General features: G+C 34.5%; 3 protein-coding genes and 1 non-coding gene across 4 annotated transcripts; 3 read left to right on the top strand and 1 right to left on the bottom strand.

Annotated features, from left to right (window-relative positions):
• The first annotated feature begins 2,323 nt into the window (after positions 1 to 2,323).
• LOC111791871 (telomere repeat-binding factor 4) lies at positions 2,324 to 6,501 on the top strand. The gene is made up of 6 exons (XM_023673373.2): positions 2,324 to 2,640; positions 3,360 to 3,556; positions 4,467 to 4,551; positions 4,670 to 4,753; positions 5,949 to 6,237; positions 6,326 to 6,501. The coding sequence occupies exons 1-6, from the start codon at positions 2,491 to 2,493 to the stop codon at positions 6,355 to 6,357; spliced, it is 837 nt and encodes a 278-aa protein (XP_023529141.1). The 5' UTR covers positions 2,324 to 2,490; the 3' UTR covers positions 6,358 to 6,501.
• Positions 6,502 to 7,781: 1,280 nt separating this feature from the next.
• On the top strand, positions 7,782 to 12,495 carry LOC111790922 (eukaryotic initiation factor 4A-8). Its single transcript, XM_023672051.2, has 5 exons — positions 7,782 to 7,924; positions 10,034 to 10,103; positions 10,267 to 10,373; positions 10,538 to 10,968; positions 11,626 to 12,495. The coding sequence occupies exons 2-5, from the start codon at positions 10,036 to 10,038 to the stop codon at positions 12,259 to 12,261; spliced, it is 1,242 nt and encodes a 413-aa protein (XP_023527819.1). The 5' UTR covers positions 7,782 to 7,924; positions 10,034 to 10,035; the 3' UTR covers positions 12,262 to 12,495.
• Positions 9,369 to 9,477, top strand: LOC111791926 (small nucleolar RNA snoR98). Its single transcript, XR_002814714.1, has one exon. It is a non-coding gene; the product is annotated as a small nucleolar RNA snoR98 (small nucleolar RNA).
• A 315-nt stretch (positions 12,496 to 12,810) lies between the features above and the next one.
• On the bottom strand, positions 12,811 to 17,879 carry LOC111791184 (casein kinase 1-like protein 2). Its single transcript, XM_023672431.2, has 14 exons — positions 17,442 to 17,879; positions 17,306 to 17,346; positions 16,150 to 16,219; positions 15,915 to 16,063; positions 15,728 to 15,823; positions 15,569 to 15,639; positions 14,640 to 14,701; positions 14,428 to 14,491; positions 14,270 to 14,354; positions 14,040 to 14,166; positions 13,877 to 13,959; positions 13,723 to 13,786; positions 13,487 to 13,635; positions 12,811 to 13,407 (listed from the first exon to the last, which is right to left on the bottom strand). The coding sequence occupies exons 1-14, from the start codon at positions 17,515 to 17,517 to the stop codon at positions 13,126 to 13,128; spliced, it is 1,419 nt and encodes a 472-aa protein (XP_023528199.1). The 5' UTR covers positions 17,518 to 17,879; the 3' UTR covers positions 12,811 to 13,125.
• Between the last annotated feature and the right edge of the window lie 1,483 nt (positions 17,880 to 19,362).

The following is a 19,362-nucleotide window of genomic DNA, read 5'->3' as shown; positions in this document are numbered from 1 at the left end:
CGACCGCAGACTGGAGATGAGAGGAGGGTGAGAAGTAAAAAATGGAGGGAATGAGAGGTGGGGCAGACCAGGACCGAACCGATTTCTATTTCAAACGGTCGGTTCGGTTCGGTTCGGTTTATTCAAATCTCAAAGATATTTGGAGCTGACTCGCGGGCTGGGCTTCGGGTGATGGGAAATTGGAGAATTACTTAATTTACATAAAAATATTAAAAACAGTTATAAAAATTAGAAAGAACGTACATAGAAGAATTATAATCCCTTGTTGAGTTTAATTTAGTAAATTTGCCCCTAAAATTAATGTTTCCATAATATATATTTGCAATCGATATTAAATATGTTTGAAATAATTTGTTGCTTTATTCATTACTTATAAAGGACCGGAAGAAATTATTTATAATATAATAATTTTTAAAAAAATAATTATTTTAATGGGAGGTTTAATTTTGTAATGTTTTTATCAAAATAAAAATGTCAACTACATGGTATTATTATTTTTTTAAAAACCATTATTATTTTGAAAAATAAAGTATAAGTTCATTATTTTATTTAATTATTTTCTTAGTATAACAATAATACAACTATTCATATTACTATCTTATTTATCCAACCTTATTTATTTATTATTATTATTATTTTGTAATAAGCTTTATTTTTATTAATATTCTATAAACTTATCTAGATGTCAAATTATTTGTATTTTGATTGTTATCGGAAAATTTATCTATTTTAAAAAATATTATTTAAATGCATTTGGAAGGGAATCTTGGCTTCGGTGAAAATTGTATGTGTGAGCATGTGGATCCCGAGTGCGGCTGCCACTTGGCCATCGGAATAATACTTTTATAAATTGATAAAACTAGGGTTAAGACCTAAAAATGCATGAACCTAATGTCACAATTTAGTGCAACTTATTTTAGTTTGAATTAGTTATGGAATATATGATATTCGTAATCTTTCAGAATATATTAGTTAGGAAATATATCTTAGATATCGTTGAATTTGAATAGTAGTGTATTTTATTTTATTATTAGGATTTAGTTAGTTTATATTTTCTTGGTAAATATTATTTAGTATCTTGTATCCTATTTAAAGGTCGTGGATTGAACATTCGATCCCAATTCTTTTTCTAATTCTTAAATCTGTATTATTTCGTTGAGTAACAATATTTTTATATCTATGCACACCTTTGAGTGGTAGATATTGCGTCACCTAATAAGCTTTTTATGGGTACTTTGTGGTGGGTCTCCAACACACTTTTCAATTGTAGTTTTGTTTGGATGAGAGTAAAGGGCTGTATAAGTAAGACGAATGTTAGCCAGATTGAGGGGCACAACCTTCTTAATGTTGTTTACATTGTGGGGCTTATCAAAGCCCTACTAGAAAAATCTAAGAATAGTGTTCATGCGGTATGATGAGAATGTGAATAGGGAATTGACGTTGCTGTTGCATCTTGAGGGCCTACTAGCCACGGGTCTATGATGACAATGACGATGTTGAAATGGACTAATAGACATATAAACAAGAAACCTTATAACTCCGGGAATGACACCACGTGAATTGACAACCTAGATAGAGCGAAGAAAGAGAACTTATGGCTTCTATCCACGAGCCTAAGTTGAGATTAGGTGAGCCAAGTAAACTTATGGTATAGCGTATGAAATGCTGGCAGCTCAGGAACGAACTCCTAAGCATGAATTAGACACCAAAACAAACGAACTAATAACATAAGACTTAAGAGGAATTAAGAACTACAAGACTAAAGGAAGTGGTCGAGGTGACAATATGCACGAGACTATAGGAGTCGAGATAGATTCAAGTCTTTTGATTTTTGACTTTCCTTGTGTTTCGTGTATATATTTTGAGTTTGTAAATTTACGTTTTTGTCGTATTTAGTTCAAAATTGCACAAATTTGAATTGATTTTAGAATTAATGCATGTACATTTTAATTATTTTTAATTATTGTGTATTTTTTAAAAATATTTTCATATAATGACCGTGACTCGATTGTTTTGAAACGCGAATCGTTACAGTTTAGTTGTGAACCCCCTCTCAAAATTTTCGACTAGTGCAACTAACTACCATAGATCTCACTACACTATTGTTGCTTCGAAAAAGTTTTCCTTATTTTCTTTATTATGACTTCAAACAAGTTTGAAGAGACGAAGATAAATAAATATTATAATAAATGTACGTTACAACTTTAATCCAAAATTTTTATTTGGAGAGACGATAAACTTAAATAATATATTTGAATATCTAATAAACCAATTTTGGAGTTTAAAATTTGGGGCGGCCCATTGCGATGAAATTCAAAGGTCACGACAAAAAGAAACAAACGAAAAATTGAAGAAAAACAAGAAGAGGCCGAAGAACGACAGCCTGCTGCTGTCTTCTACTTGTTCATCTTCTTCAAAGATTTAAGCCGCAACGAAGGCGAACTCTTCTACACGAAGTGACCTTCTGAGAAGCCAAAACGGCGAATCAGAATGGGAAACCAGAAGTTAAAGTGGACATCGGAGGAGGAAGAGGCACTTTTGGCAGGCGTGAATAAGCACGGTCCCGGAAAGTGGAAGAACATTCTTAAAGATCCTGAGTTTGCTCCGTCTCTCACTCATCGCTCTAACATTGACCTCAAGGTCCTCATTCAATTACCTATTCCTTTCAATTCCTTATATGCGTGTTTTTTTCTTTTTTCGCATTTGGTTGACCTGTTTGTATTGATATTTAGGGTTTTAGTTATAAACTCAGAGGCCGAACTGAAATATTGCGGGATTTTTGTTTGAAGTTACGGATTGATTTCTTTAGAATCCAATAGGCTTGGTTTGCTTACAATCTGTATAGCTCTACGCAGTTGGTTGAGTGTTTTAACATGGAAGAAATTGGTTTTGTTCTTCAATGATTTTCTACGTTAATTTATGGACTAAATTGTACTTTATAGTTTTCCCTAAGATTTTCGTTTGACCAACTGATTAATGTAAGAAGAAGAGTCCAGAAAGTGGAATTAGAGGGAGGAAAGAGTTTGATTTTGTATATAAATATTAAATATCGTTAATATGATGGCGCGTTTTTAGGCTTTCTTCAATGGAAGCCATGAACTTGGATAAACTGTATAAGATCTTCTTCGAGTCTGTTCCTAGATGCATCTTTGAGATTGTTTATGTTCCAGCATTACTAGAACACAACGATGACATGCTTTAATTTGCCTCAAATTCAAGGTTTTAATATGTAAATCCTTTGATTAAAAATCTTATATTTTTTCTGTTAACTTTGAAATATTGTGTTTGCGAAACAGCATGACTGTTTAGCTACCAATGTCTGCAACTATTTATCTCCATCGTGTTGCTTATGTACATAGGACAAATGGCGTAATTTGAGTGTCAGTACTGCTTCACAAGGCTCAAAAGAGAAGTCTAGGGCTCCTAAAGCAAAAGCTATCGTTGCTGCTATTTCTAACCACCAAAACTCTGCTCCTGCTAAGTTTAATGCATCTGCTGATACTGCAGGGGACGATACACCAAACAACAGCACACAAGATGGAAAAAATGTCCCAAGGTCTGTCTCTCTAACCGTTTAGGTACTTTTACATTTGCATCATAGAAGTCATCTGTTTAGTACTGTTATTATTACTTTCTTGGACTGTACAGGGGAGGGGGGAGAGTGTTTATAAATCCAACCTTTCATTATATAAGCTTCCCCTTCCCCTTCCCCTCCCTCCACTCACCACCGCTTACCCCACCCCAAGTGACAAACGAAGGAGAGATGAAAGAGTAGTTTTTAAAGAGGTTGTTGGAAAATGGAATACCTGATGAAATATTTTTACATAGAAATGGAATAGCACCCTAAATCATATTAATCTTATAGGATTTTATTCGTCAACAAAATATTATAGCAGTTCATCTTATTTGCTATATCATAAATCACGATTGGGCTTTTGGAATGTTGTTTTTCTTTAGCATATACTATTATTGTGTGGCGTCTAGAGAATTCTCCCTGTTTAAAGAGTATAGGAAGACATATGGTTTACATCATTATTATAGAATTGTTGATTCTCTTTCCATTGCTTATAATGAACTACCAGCTGATATTCAATCCACCCCAACCCCCCCCCCCCCCCCCCGCAACCCACCAGTACCACCAAAGAATATGCAAATAATAAAATGAAATCTATGTTATGAGGAGATGTTCTAACTTCTAAACAACGTGAAAAGGAAGTGATCAATACAAATATGCCAATTTATGGTCCTAAGTATTCTAGTGGAGTGTTACGACGTTTCTTACACATGAGAAAATTCACCTATTACTTCTGTAATTGAAAGAAACAAATTTCATTTGATCAACCTCAAGGGAAATTTTGGTCACCAGAGAATATCACAGAAGGGGTGTTGTGATTTACCTTCTTTTCATTTTCATTTATTATTTCATTGAGGTCTCGTCATTGGTCTTATAACGACCTGTTGATCAGGTATTATACAATGATTTTTGAAGCCCTTTCAACCATAAAAGATTCAAATGGATGTGACATAGGTACAATTGTTAACTTTATTAAGGTAAGATGACAGTATCTTTTCTTTTTTTTCTTTTCTTTCTTTTCTTTTTTTAACTTTATTCATTAGCATGAATGCTCATATTACATGCTACGTCAATAGTTGATTTCACATGGTGCAGCAAAGGCACGAGGTGCCACAAAACTTTAGAAGGCAATTAAGCTCAAAGTTGAGGAGGCTTGTTTCACAAGGAAAGCTCGAAAAGGTGAATGTTCTTTTCATTTTCTTATCGAATCAGTTCTGAAGGCAATTTGTTTGTATGCTGATATTTTATATGGTTTACTAAGTTAGGAAGTTTGACTCTTAGACATGCTTCTCTTACAAGTTCATCTATATCCCCTTTCCCCCACCAAATGCAAACCTATGTATGGTTATGGGAAAAACTAAGATGTTTCATGGTACATTTTGAAGGAAAAAAAAAAAAAAAAAAAACAGAAAAATTATACTTTTGGTTATAAATTTTCAAACTCGACATTTTAACTCTTAATATTTGAGTTTAGTAGCATTTTGGTCCTGGTCAGAATTCTTTTACCATAGTGAATGAAAACTTATGTGACTTTTAAAAAAAAAATTAAATAGTATGTTTTTTTTTTCCTTCTTTTCTCTTCTCTTTCTCCCATCTTCTTTCTTCCTCTTCCCATCCTTCTCCCTACCCAATCCATAGCCATTATCGCCCCCACCCATTGCCTCTTTCTTTCTTTTTTTTCTTTTTTTTTGTTAAATCCTCATCTTTTCTTATTTCTTCTTTCTTCTTTCTTTTCCCTTTCTCCTCCTTTATTCCCTTCCCATTTTTAATGTTTTAAAAAAATCTCATTTCAAATCTGGAATGGGAGAGTTTCTAGCACCTCCCTCATTTTATATCAAAGATGGGATTTAGATTTTTTGTTTAAAAAATGAACGTGGGTTGTGGAGAAAGGAGGGGAAAGAGAAAGAAGGAAAAAAGGACAAAAAAGAAGGAAAAAAAAAAAAAAAAAAGTAAGAGGCGGTGACAATGGCTATGGCTATTAATATTTTTATTAAAAAGTATTATTTCAAACTCGTGTACACCCTTTGACTAAGGTGTGCACAAACTGGCTCGACACTAAAAATTATTAAAAAGACAATATAGATACCTAGCCAATTTCAATTTTATATTTGTTTTTTCATCATAATATTTGTGGGTGTCAGCTTGCCTATACCTTGACTATTCTTACTAGACAATTGCTTGACTTTACAATAGTAACTCATAGGATATTATACCCAATTTAACAATATGTTAGCTGGTATTTATACTACTGAGAGATGGAGGAGTTTTATCCTGCCAAGGGATTGTCATTGTGAACAGTTTTGTTGGAGTTTAAAGATTTGTTTGAATCTTTTATGCATCTGGGTTCTTTTGTTTTCTCTCTGCCACACTACAGGTTCAGAATTGCTACCAGGTAAAGAAAGACAATTCATTGGCAGTTAATACTCCTACTCCCAAACAAAAAGATGTCAGGCAACGGATATCACAATATACCATGGGAGGGGGGATGCCATCAGGGGGGGACACGTTGGAAGACGCGGCGAAAGCGGCGGCCTACAAAGTTGCTGATGCAGAGAACAAATCTTTCTTAGCTGCAGAAGCTGTCAAGGAAGCAGAGAGAATTGCAAAGATGGCAGAAGATACAGATTCAATGCTACAGATTATAAAAGAGATATATGAAAAATGTAAGTGAACTGTTCATTTCTCATGAAAAGTTCTAAAGCTTTTGAGTTTCTAAAAAAAAACCTCCATTTTCTGTGTGTAATGTCACAGGTTCCCGTGGTGAAAGTATTCTCCTGGCTTAGGATCATTTGTAAGTTTAATGGCCAATCCTTTGATGTTCTTTGAATCCGCATGTAAATTCTTCAAATCCTGTGGAATTGTTCTTGTTATGGATGAATCAAATTAATTTATAGGTAGATATACAAATATTTGTCTAGTTGTTCAAATGAGCTTGTCTTTCCTTTCCTAAGAAGAGATTAAGGGCATATCTGGTTCATTTTTTTTCCTTTTTTTTTTTATTTACAAAAACAGGTTTAAAAATGGAACAAGAAATTGGAAACAACCATGATTTGCTGCATTTTGAGCAAATTAAGAAATTTGGTGACATTTTTGGCCAATTTCAACCACTGTTACTTCGATTTTGCATGATTTATCAACTCTTTTTGCTGATGTGAAGCTGCTGGACCTTTAAACTTTGGTTAATTTTTTTAATCTCCAAGTCTGTGATATATGATGATTTTTTTTTTTTTTTTTTTTTTTTTTTTTTTTTTTTTTTTTTTTTTTTTTTTTTTGCATATTAAAGACCAATTTTGTAGAGTAACATTAGTATGCATTTAACGAAACATGTATAATTTTTTTCGGTATTTTTAGAGTTTAGTTTGAAATACTTCAAATCTTAGTTCGTTTCACGATATATTTTACACAAGGTTTTAAATTTTTTTTTATAAAGTTAATAAAATTGGAAAGTATATTTTAAAAAATAGTTTAATAAAAGGTTCGAACATTGTGAAATGAACTATGCTTTTATCGTACAAGTATTATTAAAAAATTTCATTAATTTTGGTAGATGTGACAAGTGAAAGGAGGAAAAAGCAAAATAATAACATATACATTACATACAAAGCAAAATGTACATAGTTTTTGTAATTTTAGTTTAATTATATTAAAAATAAAATACATTCTATATGTTATTTTTTTAGAAAGAATCAAGTTAAAAATAAAATTATATGTTTTTATGTTATTTTAATATAACTAAGTTCAAAATCAATATCATTAAATGTTTTATTTACTATAATTAATTTAAATTAAATATTATTAATTTTATTTTAATAAATTCAAAATAAAATACAAACTATTTTTGTTTTGAAAATTAATATGTTAAAGTAGAATCAAATTAGTTATTGGTAAGTGGTGTAAAATATTATATATAGATAAAAGAAAATAATAGTTTTATTTAAATAAAGATAATGTAATTAATAAATAAAAAAATTAAGAGAGAGAAGGAGAGATGACGCAAAAATATTCCAGAATGAATTATAAGGCATGCACACGTTCAGTCACGCGCAAACCACGTGACTAATCATTAATTTACGTATTCCATTCTATTCCATCATTGTAGGGGCAATTAAAGTAATAAAATGGTAAAAGCAAGGGTAAAAATGTAATTTCACACGCATATTTGGAGCAGAATCCGAAAGGCCAGAGGGCCGCCTTAGAAAACCTAAACGCCCTCCCATTATAACTTCAGTCCTTAAGCATCAGCCTCCGTTTCAACTCCACGGCGCAGATCCGAGGAGTTTTTGGATCTCTCGCTATCTTCAAACGCTTTCCATTCTTCTTCCAATCCATCGTCGTCTCACTGATCTACAGGTTTCTCTCTACCCTTTTCATATAGTCCTTGTTGATATTGATCGTTTGATCCATGGCGAACGCTCTGTTTATACTTTTATTAATCTTACTGGTGTCCTCTTGGTTGGATTGAGTGAGTTTTTACATTGTTGTAATCTCTGAAATCCATTTGTGTGGGATCTGATATCCACTTTTACGCTATTTGTCGACCTTTTTTGTTATTGTTTTTTTTTACTTGATCGTTGTTCCTCCGTGTGTGTTTTTTGTTTTAGAATCTGCGGTTTCTGAGCTATTAATAGGTTTTAGATGATGATTATGGCGTTTGTTTTTTTAGAAAGTGCGTTAAGATTATATAATCATTTGGACAACTTGCGCTGGAGTGTAGAAACTTGACCAAATCTTTATTAGATAAGCATGAAGTTCTATTTCAAAATTGATTAAGGAGTAACCTATGCATTGTGAGGTCTCTTCATCCTCATCCTTGCGATGTTGGATCCTCGACATTTCAGGTTGGTGCCTTTTTGAGTTCACTATTTTTTGGGTTGGATCCTTTTTTGGACCAAATACCAGTTTGGGCTTTCTGATCCGTATTAGATAAATTTGAGGTTCCATCTTAAAATCAATCACAATTAGACGACCATGTATCTTATAAGGATTTGTGAGGTCTCTCCAGCTTTTCCTCTAATGCCTCTCTCGGAGGTGGATGACGGGTATGCGGCAGTATCAGAGGATATCTTTTTTTTTCTCTGTGGTACTTCTGTAATAATAATTTGTTGGATTGCTCGTATGTCACATCTCCGCTGCTCTGTAAATTGATTTGTTGTTTCATCTTGATGACGTGTCTACGCGAAGTATCCAATGAGTGTTTCCCCCTCAGTTCTCTTCTCATCTCTTTTTTCTTTATCCTCTGATTCTAGTCCAAGCGGAAATTTTCCTTACTTTCTTAATGGTCGTCCAATATTCATGAAGTTTAGGGAGCGGTGAAGTGGCTTCTGATGCCGGAAGGTTTTTCTGATACATCAGTTAGCTATCTTCGTTTTGTTTGAACGCCTCCCAAAAAGATGAAGAACAGAACTTTAATGCTTGCACTCTTCTTTGTCTGGCGTGCAAGTTTGGCTTTTCTGTTACATTTCTCTTCCAACTTTTACCTCCCGTTTCGGGTCAAGAAATTTAAACTCTTTGTATTGTTCGGAATCACAAAGTTTTGAAATAAATGTGCCCAAAATTTTGTGTTTTGATCATTTGATGGTGTAGCTAAAAAGGGAAATAAAATAATAACTTGACTAAGGCGAAGTATCCGATGAGTGTTTCCCCCTCAGTTCTCTTCTCATCTCTTTTTTCTTTATCCTCTGATTCTAGTCCAAGCGGAGATTTTCCTTACTATCTTAATGGTCCACCAATAATTCATTGAGTTTAGGGAGCAGTGAAGTGGCTTCTGATGCCGGAATATTTTTCTGATACATCAGTTAGTTATCTTCGTTTTGTATAAACACCTCCCAAAAAGATGAAGACAGAACTTTAATGCTTGCACTCTTCTTTGTCTGGGGTGCAAGTTTGGCTTTTCTGTTACATTTTCTCTTCCAACTTTTTCCTTCCGTTTTGGGTCAAGAAATTTAAATTCTTTGTATTGTTTGGATCCAGAAAGTTTTGAAATGAATGTGCCTAAAGTTTTGTGTTTTGATCATTTGATGGTAGCTAAAATGGGAAATAAAATAGAAACTTCACTAAGCTAGGCGGTTAGTATTGATTTATTAACAGAAAATTAAAATATGAGTGTTATATAATCGTACAAACCATTATTTCTTCTCACATGGTAACAAATAACGTGCTTTATTTGTAATCTGTAATGAATTTGAAAGCCCTCAAGATCAGGAAGAGCCGAACTAGGGGTTGATATCATTGGAAATTCCATGGAATTATTAACCTTGTGTACACTTTTCAGCTAAACTTGTTTTTATTTTTATTTTTGAGATGTGATATGCTTAAATTCTGCGCCGTCTTCTTTTACGTTGTTCACGTTTTCATTTGGTATTGTGAAATTAAAGGTGGTGTGTGCTTCTTTGTTTTAGATGTCTTTAAAAGTTTTATGACCACAAACTACCACATGTTTTGCATTATGTCTGCATACAGATATGGCTGGTTTGGCTCCCGAAGGATCTCAATTTGACGCCCGTCAGTATGACACCAAAATGAATGAGTTGTAAGTTTTCTGTTTGAACTTTCCCAAACGTCCTAGACATCCTAGACAATTTCTGTATGTGATATTATTAAGCTTCGTTGCATTTTATTATCTATATGATTTTTTTTGGTACCTCCTAATTCTAGTTTCCCTATCATTTGTTCTTATCACTTGGTCAATGTAGACTTTCATCGGATGGACAGGATTTCTTCACCTCATACGATGAAGTTTATGATAGCTTTGATTCTATGGGCTTGCAAGAAAACCTCCTCAGAGGCATTTATGCCTATGGTTGGTATCTAGTACTCTTTATTTTCTCCTTAAGTTGTTTGTTGTTTTCTTCATTATATTGTTTAATAATTAAATGAAATGTATAGTTTTTAAGTTTACACTTTTTGTTGCTTCCGCTGGTTTGTAACTATATTGTTTGTAATTTCAATCTCATTTTTTTTAAGGTTTTGAGAAGCCATCTGCAATTCAGCAAAGGGGTATTGTTCCTTTTTGCAAAGGGCTTGATGTGATCCAACAAGCACAGTCTGGAACAGGGAAGACTGCAACCTTTTGCTCTGGCATTTTGCAGCAACTTGATTATGGTCTTGTGCAATGCCAGGCTTTGGTCCTGGCACCCACTAGGGAGCTTGCTCAACAGATTGAGAAGGTTATGCGAGCCCTTGGTGATTATCTTGGTGTAAAGGTTCATGCTTGTGTTGGTGGGACAAGTGTACGTGAGGACCAACGCATTCTTCAAGCTGGTGTTCATGTTGTTGTTGGTACTCCTGGTCGTGTGTTTGATATGTTGCGTAGACAATCACTTCGTCCAGACTACATTAAGATGTTTGTGTTGGATGAAGCTGATGAAATGCTTTCTCGTGGATTTAAGGATCAGGTTTGTCATTTTACTTTCATGTCTGTCATCCTGCATGCGTCAAAACTTTGTTCTGTTTATTTACACATTGTTTTTAATATTTCTTCTCTCCACTCTTTACAATGGGAACACATTGTTAACTGGACTGTGGTATAAATTTAGTTTAGCTTTTTGCAAGTCTATTCAATCATTTTCTGGCTTTAAATTTTTATGGTACAGGCTTTTGTTTTCCATTTCTGAAGTATTTGTTTTGTATTTTTTCATTAAGATTCTATTTAGTGCTTATGAATTTTCATCCTGACAGTGTGCTTGATCAGTTGTCAACAATGGACATGTTGGGTTCTGTTTGAGTTCTCTTAGTTGTGATAATTTCTCAAAGTTCTCTTAGTTGTGTCGTAATTTCTCAAAGATGTAAATAATGACGTAGGATACTATGTTCTTCAATTTTTTCTGAGAATTATTGATGATGAAGTGGTGTAGCTGTTCACTTGTTTTGCTTTGATATGGTGTGCTATGATTTATCGATTGTAAGTTGTTACTTCATCATTCTTCGATGTATAGAATCCTTATCCATAACTCACTGATTTACTTTTTTCTCATTGCATTTGAACTTATCACGATTACGAGCTGTGTGGTTTCAATCTTCTAACTCTCCTCATATGTATTTCCCAATTGTAGATTTATGACATTTTCCAGCTGCTACCATCCAAGATTCAGGTTGGTGTCTTCTCTGCTACAATGCCACCTGAAGCCCTTGAGATCACCAGGAAGTTCATGAACAAGCCTGTTAGGATTCTTGTAAAGCGTGACGAGCTCACCTTGGAAGGTATCAAGCAGTTCTATGTCAATGTTGACAAGGAAGACTGGAAGCTTGAGACACTCTGTGATCTTTACGAGACTTTGGCCATCACCCAGAGTGTCATTTTTGTGAATACTCGTCGTAAAGTTGATTGGCTCACTGATAAGATGCGAAGCCGTGACCACACAGTATCTGCTACCCATGGTGACATGGACCAGAACACCCGTGACATTATTATGCGTGAGTTCCGTTCGGGTTCATCTAGAGTTCTCATAACCACTGATCTATTGGCCCGTGGTATTGATGTCCAACAGGTTTCTCTTGTTATTAACTTTGATCTGCCGACGCAACCCGAGAATTACCTTCATCGTATAGGAAGAAGTGGACGTTTTGGAAGAAAGGGTGTTGCCATCAACTTCGTAACTACGGATGATGAAAGAATGCTGTTCGACATTCAGAAGTTCTATAATGTCTTAATTGAAGAACTGCCAGCAAATGTTGCTGATCTCCTGTGAGGACGGAAATACTGTGGTAGACGACGAGGCGTGGTTTTCTCCTCTCCGAAGCACTCAACCAAGCTTTTTCTCCTCATATCTTTTTGCTCTACTGTTTAGTGTTTAAATTAAATATTCTTGAACCTTTTTGTGACCTCGGAAATGGTGTGCCCACAAATTGCCTTCTGGTCAAATATGTGCCTCCTTTTTTGTTGAGGTTTCTTTTTTTTTTTTTTTTTTTTTTTTTTTTTTTTTCATGTTATAAAAACTTGTCTTTACCGAATTATTGGCTAGTTTTTTCTTTTATTTGGGGTGTGGGAAGGGACAATTTTTGATGTCTCAGCAAGCTGCCATAGTCTTCCTGTGTTAAACGAACGTTATTCATCGTTTGATCTTCGAGACTTGTGTTAAAATATAGGATCTTGTAATCGTCAGCACTGACAGTGTCATCCTACATTATCCTACTTCACATAACTCATAAATATGTCTACTTTAATAGCGACGATGCTGTATTGTAATTTTGTGGTTGATTTACCAAGCACAAGATCGAAGTAAAATAGCTGCAGAAAAGAAGGAAAAGAAATATTGTCATCAAAATGATAAATAAGCATACAAGATCCGATAGTCATTACAATAGGTAAGGAAACACTAATTACAGATTTTGTTCATCTGAATTTCAATAAAAGAAACGCCGAAGACAAATGGTAAAAAGAGAACAAGTTTCGTTGAGCCACATGGGTAATTAATCTCCTCTTCCTAGAATTTTTGTGATAGTAAATGTTCGTTCCCAAGTTGCTGGTGCTGCTTTCACTAAATCACAAACGAAAGCATAACAAACCCCCAAACCGTATTTACAACAGATGGATAGCGAGCGAGTGTTAGCCGCTAATGTTGTACCTTCTCATCTTTACTAAAATGGAGGCTTTCGATACCCCTAAGAGTAGACTCGAAGTTTCTGATGCCTGAAACGTTTCGGTTTTGATCAGCTGGTAGGACAGGAGAATGCCTTTGCGCACTAGAATTTTTGTGTATAGCTCCTAAACTTGGATCTGGAACTGGAGGGCGAGATGGATCGGCTTCACATCCAAGGAGGCCTAACTCTTGGTTGCTCGTGATGGCAGCTCGTCTTGACGATCCACTTGAACGTAAAATATTGGAATTTGGTAGCTGGATGGATAGGATTATAACAAGTTTTAAACAAATGAAAAGAACACCATAACAAAGCTTGTAATCATTAAGTACTCACTATGGGTTCCTTAGCAACTGCGGGATCATTCATGGCCGGAGGCTTTTGTTTTGACAAATTTGCAGTGCCTGTAACTGGACCAGAGTTTCTCCTTCGCAAGGGGTCCGTTGTTACCCAACCACTCGCTGGCGGTCTACCTTCCTCCCCACCTTCAAGATACTTTATCGTTCAGATATTCAACCAGCAAGATATAATGATACATGGAACTCAAGAAAAACCAAAATAACAGAACTAACCACCAGGGTGCCTATCAGCATTTGCTACACCCATAGGGATTCCAGAACTTGGTCCAGCACCACCCTGAAATTTTAAATTTTACATGGATTAAGGATAGATAACTAATATAGCTACACAAAGAAAGGTCGATGTCGTATGCATTCCGAAACTTACGAAGGCACGAGCAGGTGGGGCACTTATTTGAGATTGTTGGTACTTCAGAATGGTCCAATCAAACACATAATCAAACTGAAAACCTGAAAAATCATACCTTTATTTAAGTTAAAACAGTATAGCGACAAACTATAAAATAACAAATGAATTATAAAATTCAAACCTTCACGAACAAAAAGGTCGCGGAAGAGTTTTTTAAGATAAGAATAGTCTGGCTTATCTTCAAATCTTAACGATCGACAATAATGGAAGTATGAAGCAAATTCAGTAGGGTATCCACGACATAGCGCCTAAGGAAGAACAATATGTCAATATAATCTTAATTAGATTTCATAATATTTGACAATAGTATCATTAGCAAGAAATGCCACCCAAAGACCTGGATAATCTAACCTCTATAGAAGTGGAGACTTTCTTTTCACTAATCTTTTCATACTTTTGTTTCTTCGTTCCAGCTTTAAGTCCCTGCCAAGGAAGACTGTAAAGATGACAGGTTACCACTCCACATTACACAATAAAAGAATCGCAGACGATAAAACAAAAGTATTTACCTCCCCCTTAAAAAATACATAAGAACAAATCCAAGTGATTCTAAATCGTCCCTGCGGCTTTGTTCTGCACAATAGGAAAGAAATTTACGGAAGCAGAAAAAACCAGACCGAACAACAATTCTTCCATTTTTCTTCAGTTCACAATGCATGCTCTATTACGTGTGTATTGGGGGAAGGAGTGAGCTAATATACGGAAAGGGGAAAAGACATACCAATGCCAAGATGGGTATTCATGCTTGCATATCTTGCTGTTCCTGTCAGATTCTTGTTTTCTCTGAAAATTGTCAGCAGGTTACATTTGTCAAACTAATAGCAATTATTACCATGATCAACCAATAAAAGCCAAGTGTTTTTTTTTTTTTTTTTTAAATAAATACATTCGTGGTATTGTTACCAGCCCTCCTACACCAGGAGACATGGGATAACTTTTTATACACATCCAACTTGAAGGGTCAAAAAAAGGACCTTGGCCTACAATTTAACTCAAAGCCCCAGATCCTAACAGACCCAGAAAACGGAAAGTGCAACAGTGGGGTAAACCGCAGAATCATTTTTCCCCCTCTTCTGAATGGGAATTAGTATATCTGCTTCTCATGGAATATTATGATAACCAAGAGATGACAATTTCAAAAGGAGACAACAAAGACTGCAACTTTGACTCCGTACCCCTTATCGTGGAAGTAAATCCTCAATACTTTGAGCAAACAAATAAATGGGCAATCTTACACTTTACCCTAGGATAATAGAAAGGCAATATTCTAATAAACTTTAGAAAACAGGTTTTAAGAAATTTCTTAAATGAATGTCCAGAGTGAAGTAAAAGCCAGGCATGGTGTCAAAGCATCTTAAGCGTTAATACAGACCCAGTATAAGTTGTACAAAAATTAACAATTAATTCACTGATAAGGAAGCGTTAGTTAATCAAGAAAGAAGTAGGCGCATTAGATTTTAACATTAAAACCATATATTATATAACTCATATCCTGTCAACAAAATTCATACAACAAGAAAACACTGTCCAAAACCAGCAACAATGAATACTTTATCTGAGCTCTTCATAAAACACAGTTTAAATATATCCACTATGAAACAGCACCAACATGAGTTAAACGATAACAATCCTTAATTATAAACAACTAACCTGTAAGGAATGTGCTGATGAGTTGATGTGTCTCTATACTTTTTAGCCAAACCAAAATCAATGGCGTAGACCTATGGCAACATGGATACAGCACATTGGATGAAAAGAATAAAATAGAACACGAATGCGAAATCTTACAACAAATTAAAAAATTGAAACCTGATTTGCACGTCTGCCTAAGCCCATAAGAAAATTATCTGGTTTGATATCCCGATGCAGAAAGGATTTGGAATGGACGAACTCCACCCGATTGATCTAAAATACGACAAAGATATCAAAGAGCATTCATAAAAAAGAACATGAAGTAGACATAGAGGTGGGTGAACTCAATCAATTAAATGGTTACCATCTGATCTGCAAGCATAAGAACCGTCTTGAGAGACAATTTTCTGCTGCAGAAGTTAAATAGATCTTCAAGGCTAGGACCCAACAAATCAATCACAAGAACATTATAGTCTCCCTCGACACCGAACCACCTCACATTTGGAATTCCAGCTGTCCAAATTGGGAAGAGTTTGCAAGCATGAATAATAAGGTGTGCAACTTGTAAATAAGACAATGTTGAGAGTAACGTTTATTACTTCCTCCTTGTAGTATTTTATATAGCTTTGATTCATAGAGCAGTTGCGGATGTTTTGTCTTCACATTTTCCTGGAAAGAGGAATATCTCAGGACATGCAAATATTGTTTGTTATTGTAAAAGACTATGCAATAAGAAACAACAATCAACTGCGTTGATAGAATCATGAAGTCCATACAACAAAAAGAGAAAGTTGCAACTAATTTCAAGCTTCCAGCCAACGGCTAACGAAGTCACAGAGCAATAATTTAAGCCCATCTTATCATAGAAAAGTTATTCTGCACTAAACTTAAATGCTGAAAAATAATAAAATAAACGAGTATCTGATCCATGACAGGTGCAATTCTTAAGTTTCTTGACCATATTTTTCTATCCATAAATCCATCATATTCCTACATTTACAAATTTAACAATTGATATTACTGTGAGTAAGCTTGGGAGGACATATTTAGCTCTAACTTGGTGTCAAAATTCTCGCCTTTTTCGTTCATATGACTAATCTTCCACATGGCCAATTGGAGTTCTTCGTAATTCCTATGGCAAGGCCCTTATGTAACTTCATATTATCAATAAGCTTGGGAGAACTATAGATGTTGAACTCATAGGGCCATACCAAGTACTTGTGTAGTTGTGTTATCATCAACCTTTTGCATGAGAACCGAGAACACTGATTATTGATGATTAACACCACCTCATTAAGTCATTATGAAGATTCTAACAGAAACCAACTCAACGGGGAGACCCATTCTACACAGATGCCTAACCAAACGAATTTTCTTGAAGTTTTCAGACGTCTTCCGACTGCACCAAAACCATGTCAAGATTTTTTAGCTTTAGACAAATCAAACTCTTAACAACCCCCTTCAGGAAGCCCTACTTTCCAGCCACTGTTACTTACGGTATCGATTGAAACTAAGGTATTAATTTATGTCCTGATCAAATTTTATGAGCACCAAATCAAATGTTTTTAACACGTAAACTAATCAAGTCAAACATACATACATGACTATTTCAAAGGGGGGAAAAAGGGAAGAAGAAGAAATTAATGACAGGACAGAATGATGAGGTCAAAAAATATAGAGGGCAGATTGTCAGGCATCTCAATAAATTTTCAATGACAGCCGCAGAAACAGACTAATTCCACAAAATTCACTCACAAGCTTAATTGCAACTTCTTCATTCGTCTGAATATTAGTACCTGAAATTGAGGAAAACAAATAATAACAAAATCAAATTAAAAAGGCGACAAACGATAACGCATAAAAAGCAGAACAACTCCAATAAAAAGCAAACCGAGATAGATCTCTCCGAACGATCCGCTCCCAATCTTCCGACCGAGTTTAAATTTGTTTCCAACTCGAGGCTCCATTATGCAAAGCACGCAGAATCAACAAACAAGAAATAGAAAAAACTCCAAGCCGCAAAATCACGATGAAAAGGACAGACACACCGTCACGGCCTTGGATTGACAACTAGGAGGCCAGACAGATGATCATGAAGAAGAAGAAAAAAATCGGCCGCCGAATGAAATGTCAGAACGAGAGACGAAACAGATGCAGGAATTCAGAAACCGAATCGTTTTTCATCCTACAAAATTGAAGGCTGTTGATAACAATAGAAGAAGAACACGAAGAACACCGAATTACACACAGAAAACTCCATTGTTTCGCTTTCTCGTTCTCTCTCTCTAGCTTTGATCCAATCGAAGCGGAAATAGCAAATTGTTTTACAGTTACAATCCTTTATTAAAAGAAAATACCTTTTTCTTTTCTTTTTCCATTATTTATTTATTTATTTTTGGTTTCGGATTCTTCGCTACAGAACGACGTCGTTGAACGCAAAACGGAGGCCCTAAAGCGCTTAATCCAAACGCTGAATTCTCTGCACTGTCACGTAACGATTTGACAAACAAGGATCTAATTAAATTTATATTCCATAATTAAAAAATATTATTTTTAGTAATTTCTTTTCACTAATTTAAAATTAATTCCTTTTTTTTTTAACCTCTAAAATTTACCTTTTTTTTTTTTTAATTAGTGTTTAGTTTAGTTTCTAAATTTTGGAGATAATTTCTAATTTTTAAAAACATTCATAAAAACAAAATACAAATGAATTTAAAGTTTGAAAAATGATTTTATATAAATTTTTTAATAATAATTAAAATAATTTAATTATCCTTCAATCTGCCTTTTAGTGAAAATGATATTTATTCTTTGTGGAAGAATAAACGTTTTTTCAAATAATGGAATAATAAATGATTGGAAAATATAAATATTTTAATAATGGAAATAAATTATTTTCAGCTTTTGAATGAGAGACTAAAATTTTAATTCATCAAATTTAACCATTTACGATATTATTAAATTAATTACTACTTCAAGTCACGTTGCCTATAGTCGGACAGCGTGAATACAAACCTCGGGTCTCGAAGAAAGCGAGGGAGAGAGGTTTTGAAAAAAGAGTTTTGAGAGCAAGAAAGAGAAAGAGATTGGTGTTATATTATAGCATGCAAGCAAAAAGGCAACAACAATAGACTTAAACAGTATATAACTATTCCTTCCTCCGAGTAGGGATAATCTAACAACTAGTCGCATTCCCCTATAGTACATTTTGAGGCATTTCATGTCTACCAGATGTAGCCATGACATCGTCGAAACGTCATACTCTTAAAGAAAACAAGAAAGAAATAATACAACATGAAAACGGTAAAAGAAAGCAATAAAGTAGTACAAAGCAAAGGTTTCGGCATGTCACGAGCATGCGGCCATGGGTGACATGCCTTGGACAAGTATGACCGTGACACTGAGCCTCTAAGAATGGTGGATTGTGAGATCCCACATCACAAATCAGTTGGAGAAGGAAACCTCCAATAAGCGTGGATTATAAGATCCTATATGGGTTAGGAGAGGAACGAAATATTACTTACAAGAGTATGAAATTTTTTTTCTCATAAATGTGTTATAAAATCCTAGTTGACGTTAGTACGTAACGGACTAAAACAAATAATATCAGTTTTATATGCTATTTTTTTTTGTTTTATTTCATTACCCATAAAATTATCTTAATATTATATAATTAAGTCCTTTGCAAAAATAGAATTTTATTTTTTAAAAAAGAGTATTGAAATTTCATTTAGGGACCCATTATAGATAAGAACAATAATAGAGAATTATTTTTTTTCACCACTTTTATTTTGGTTGAATTTCTCATATGC

This window comes from Cucurbita pepo, chromosome 3 (assembly GCF_057944985.1).
Source record: "Cucurbita pepo subsp. pepo isolate OVF chromosome 3, ASM5794498v1, whole genome shotgun sequence".
Taxonomy (NCBI): Eukaryota; Viridiplantae; Streptophyta; class Magnoliopsida; order Cucurbitales; family Cucurbitaceae; genus Cucurbita; species Cucurbita pepo.
Note: the sequence above shows the minus strand (reverse complement) of the source record. Positions and strands in the feature narration are given on the sequence as shown.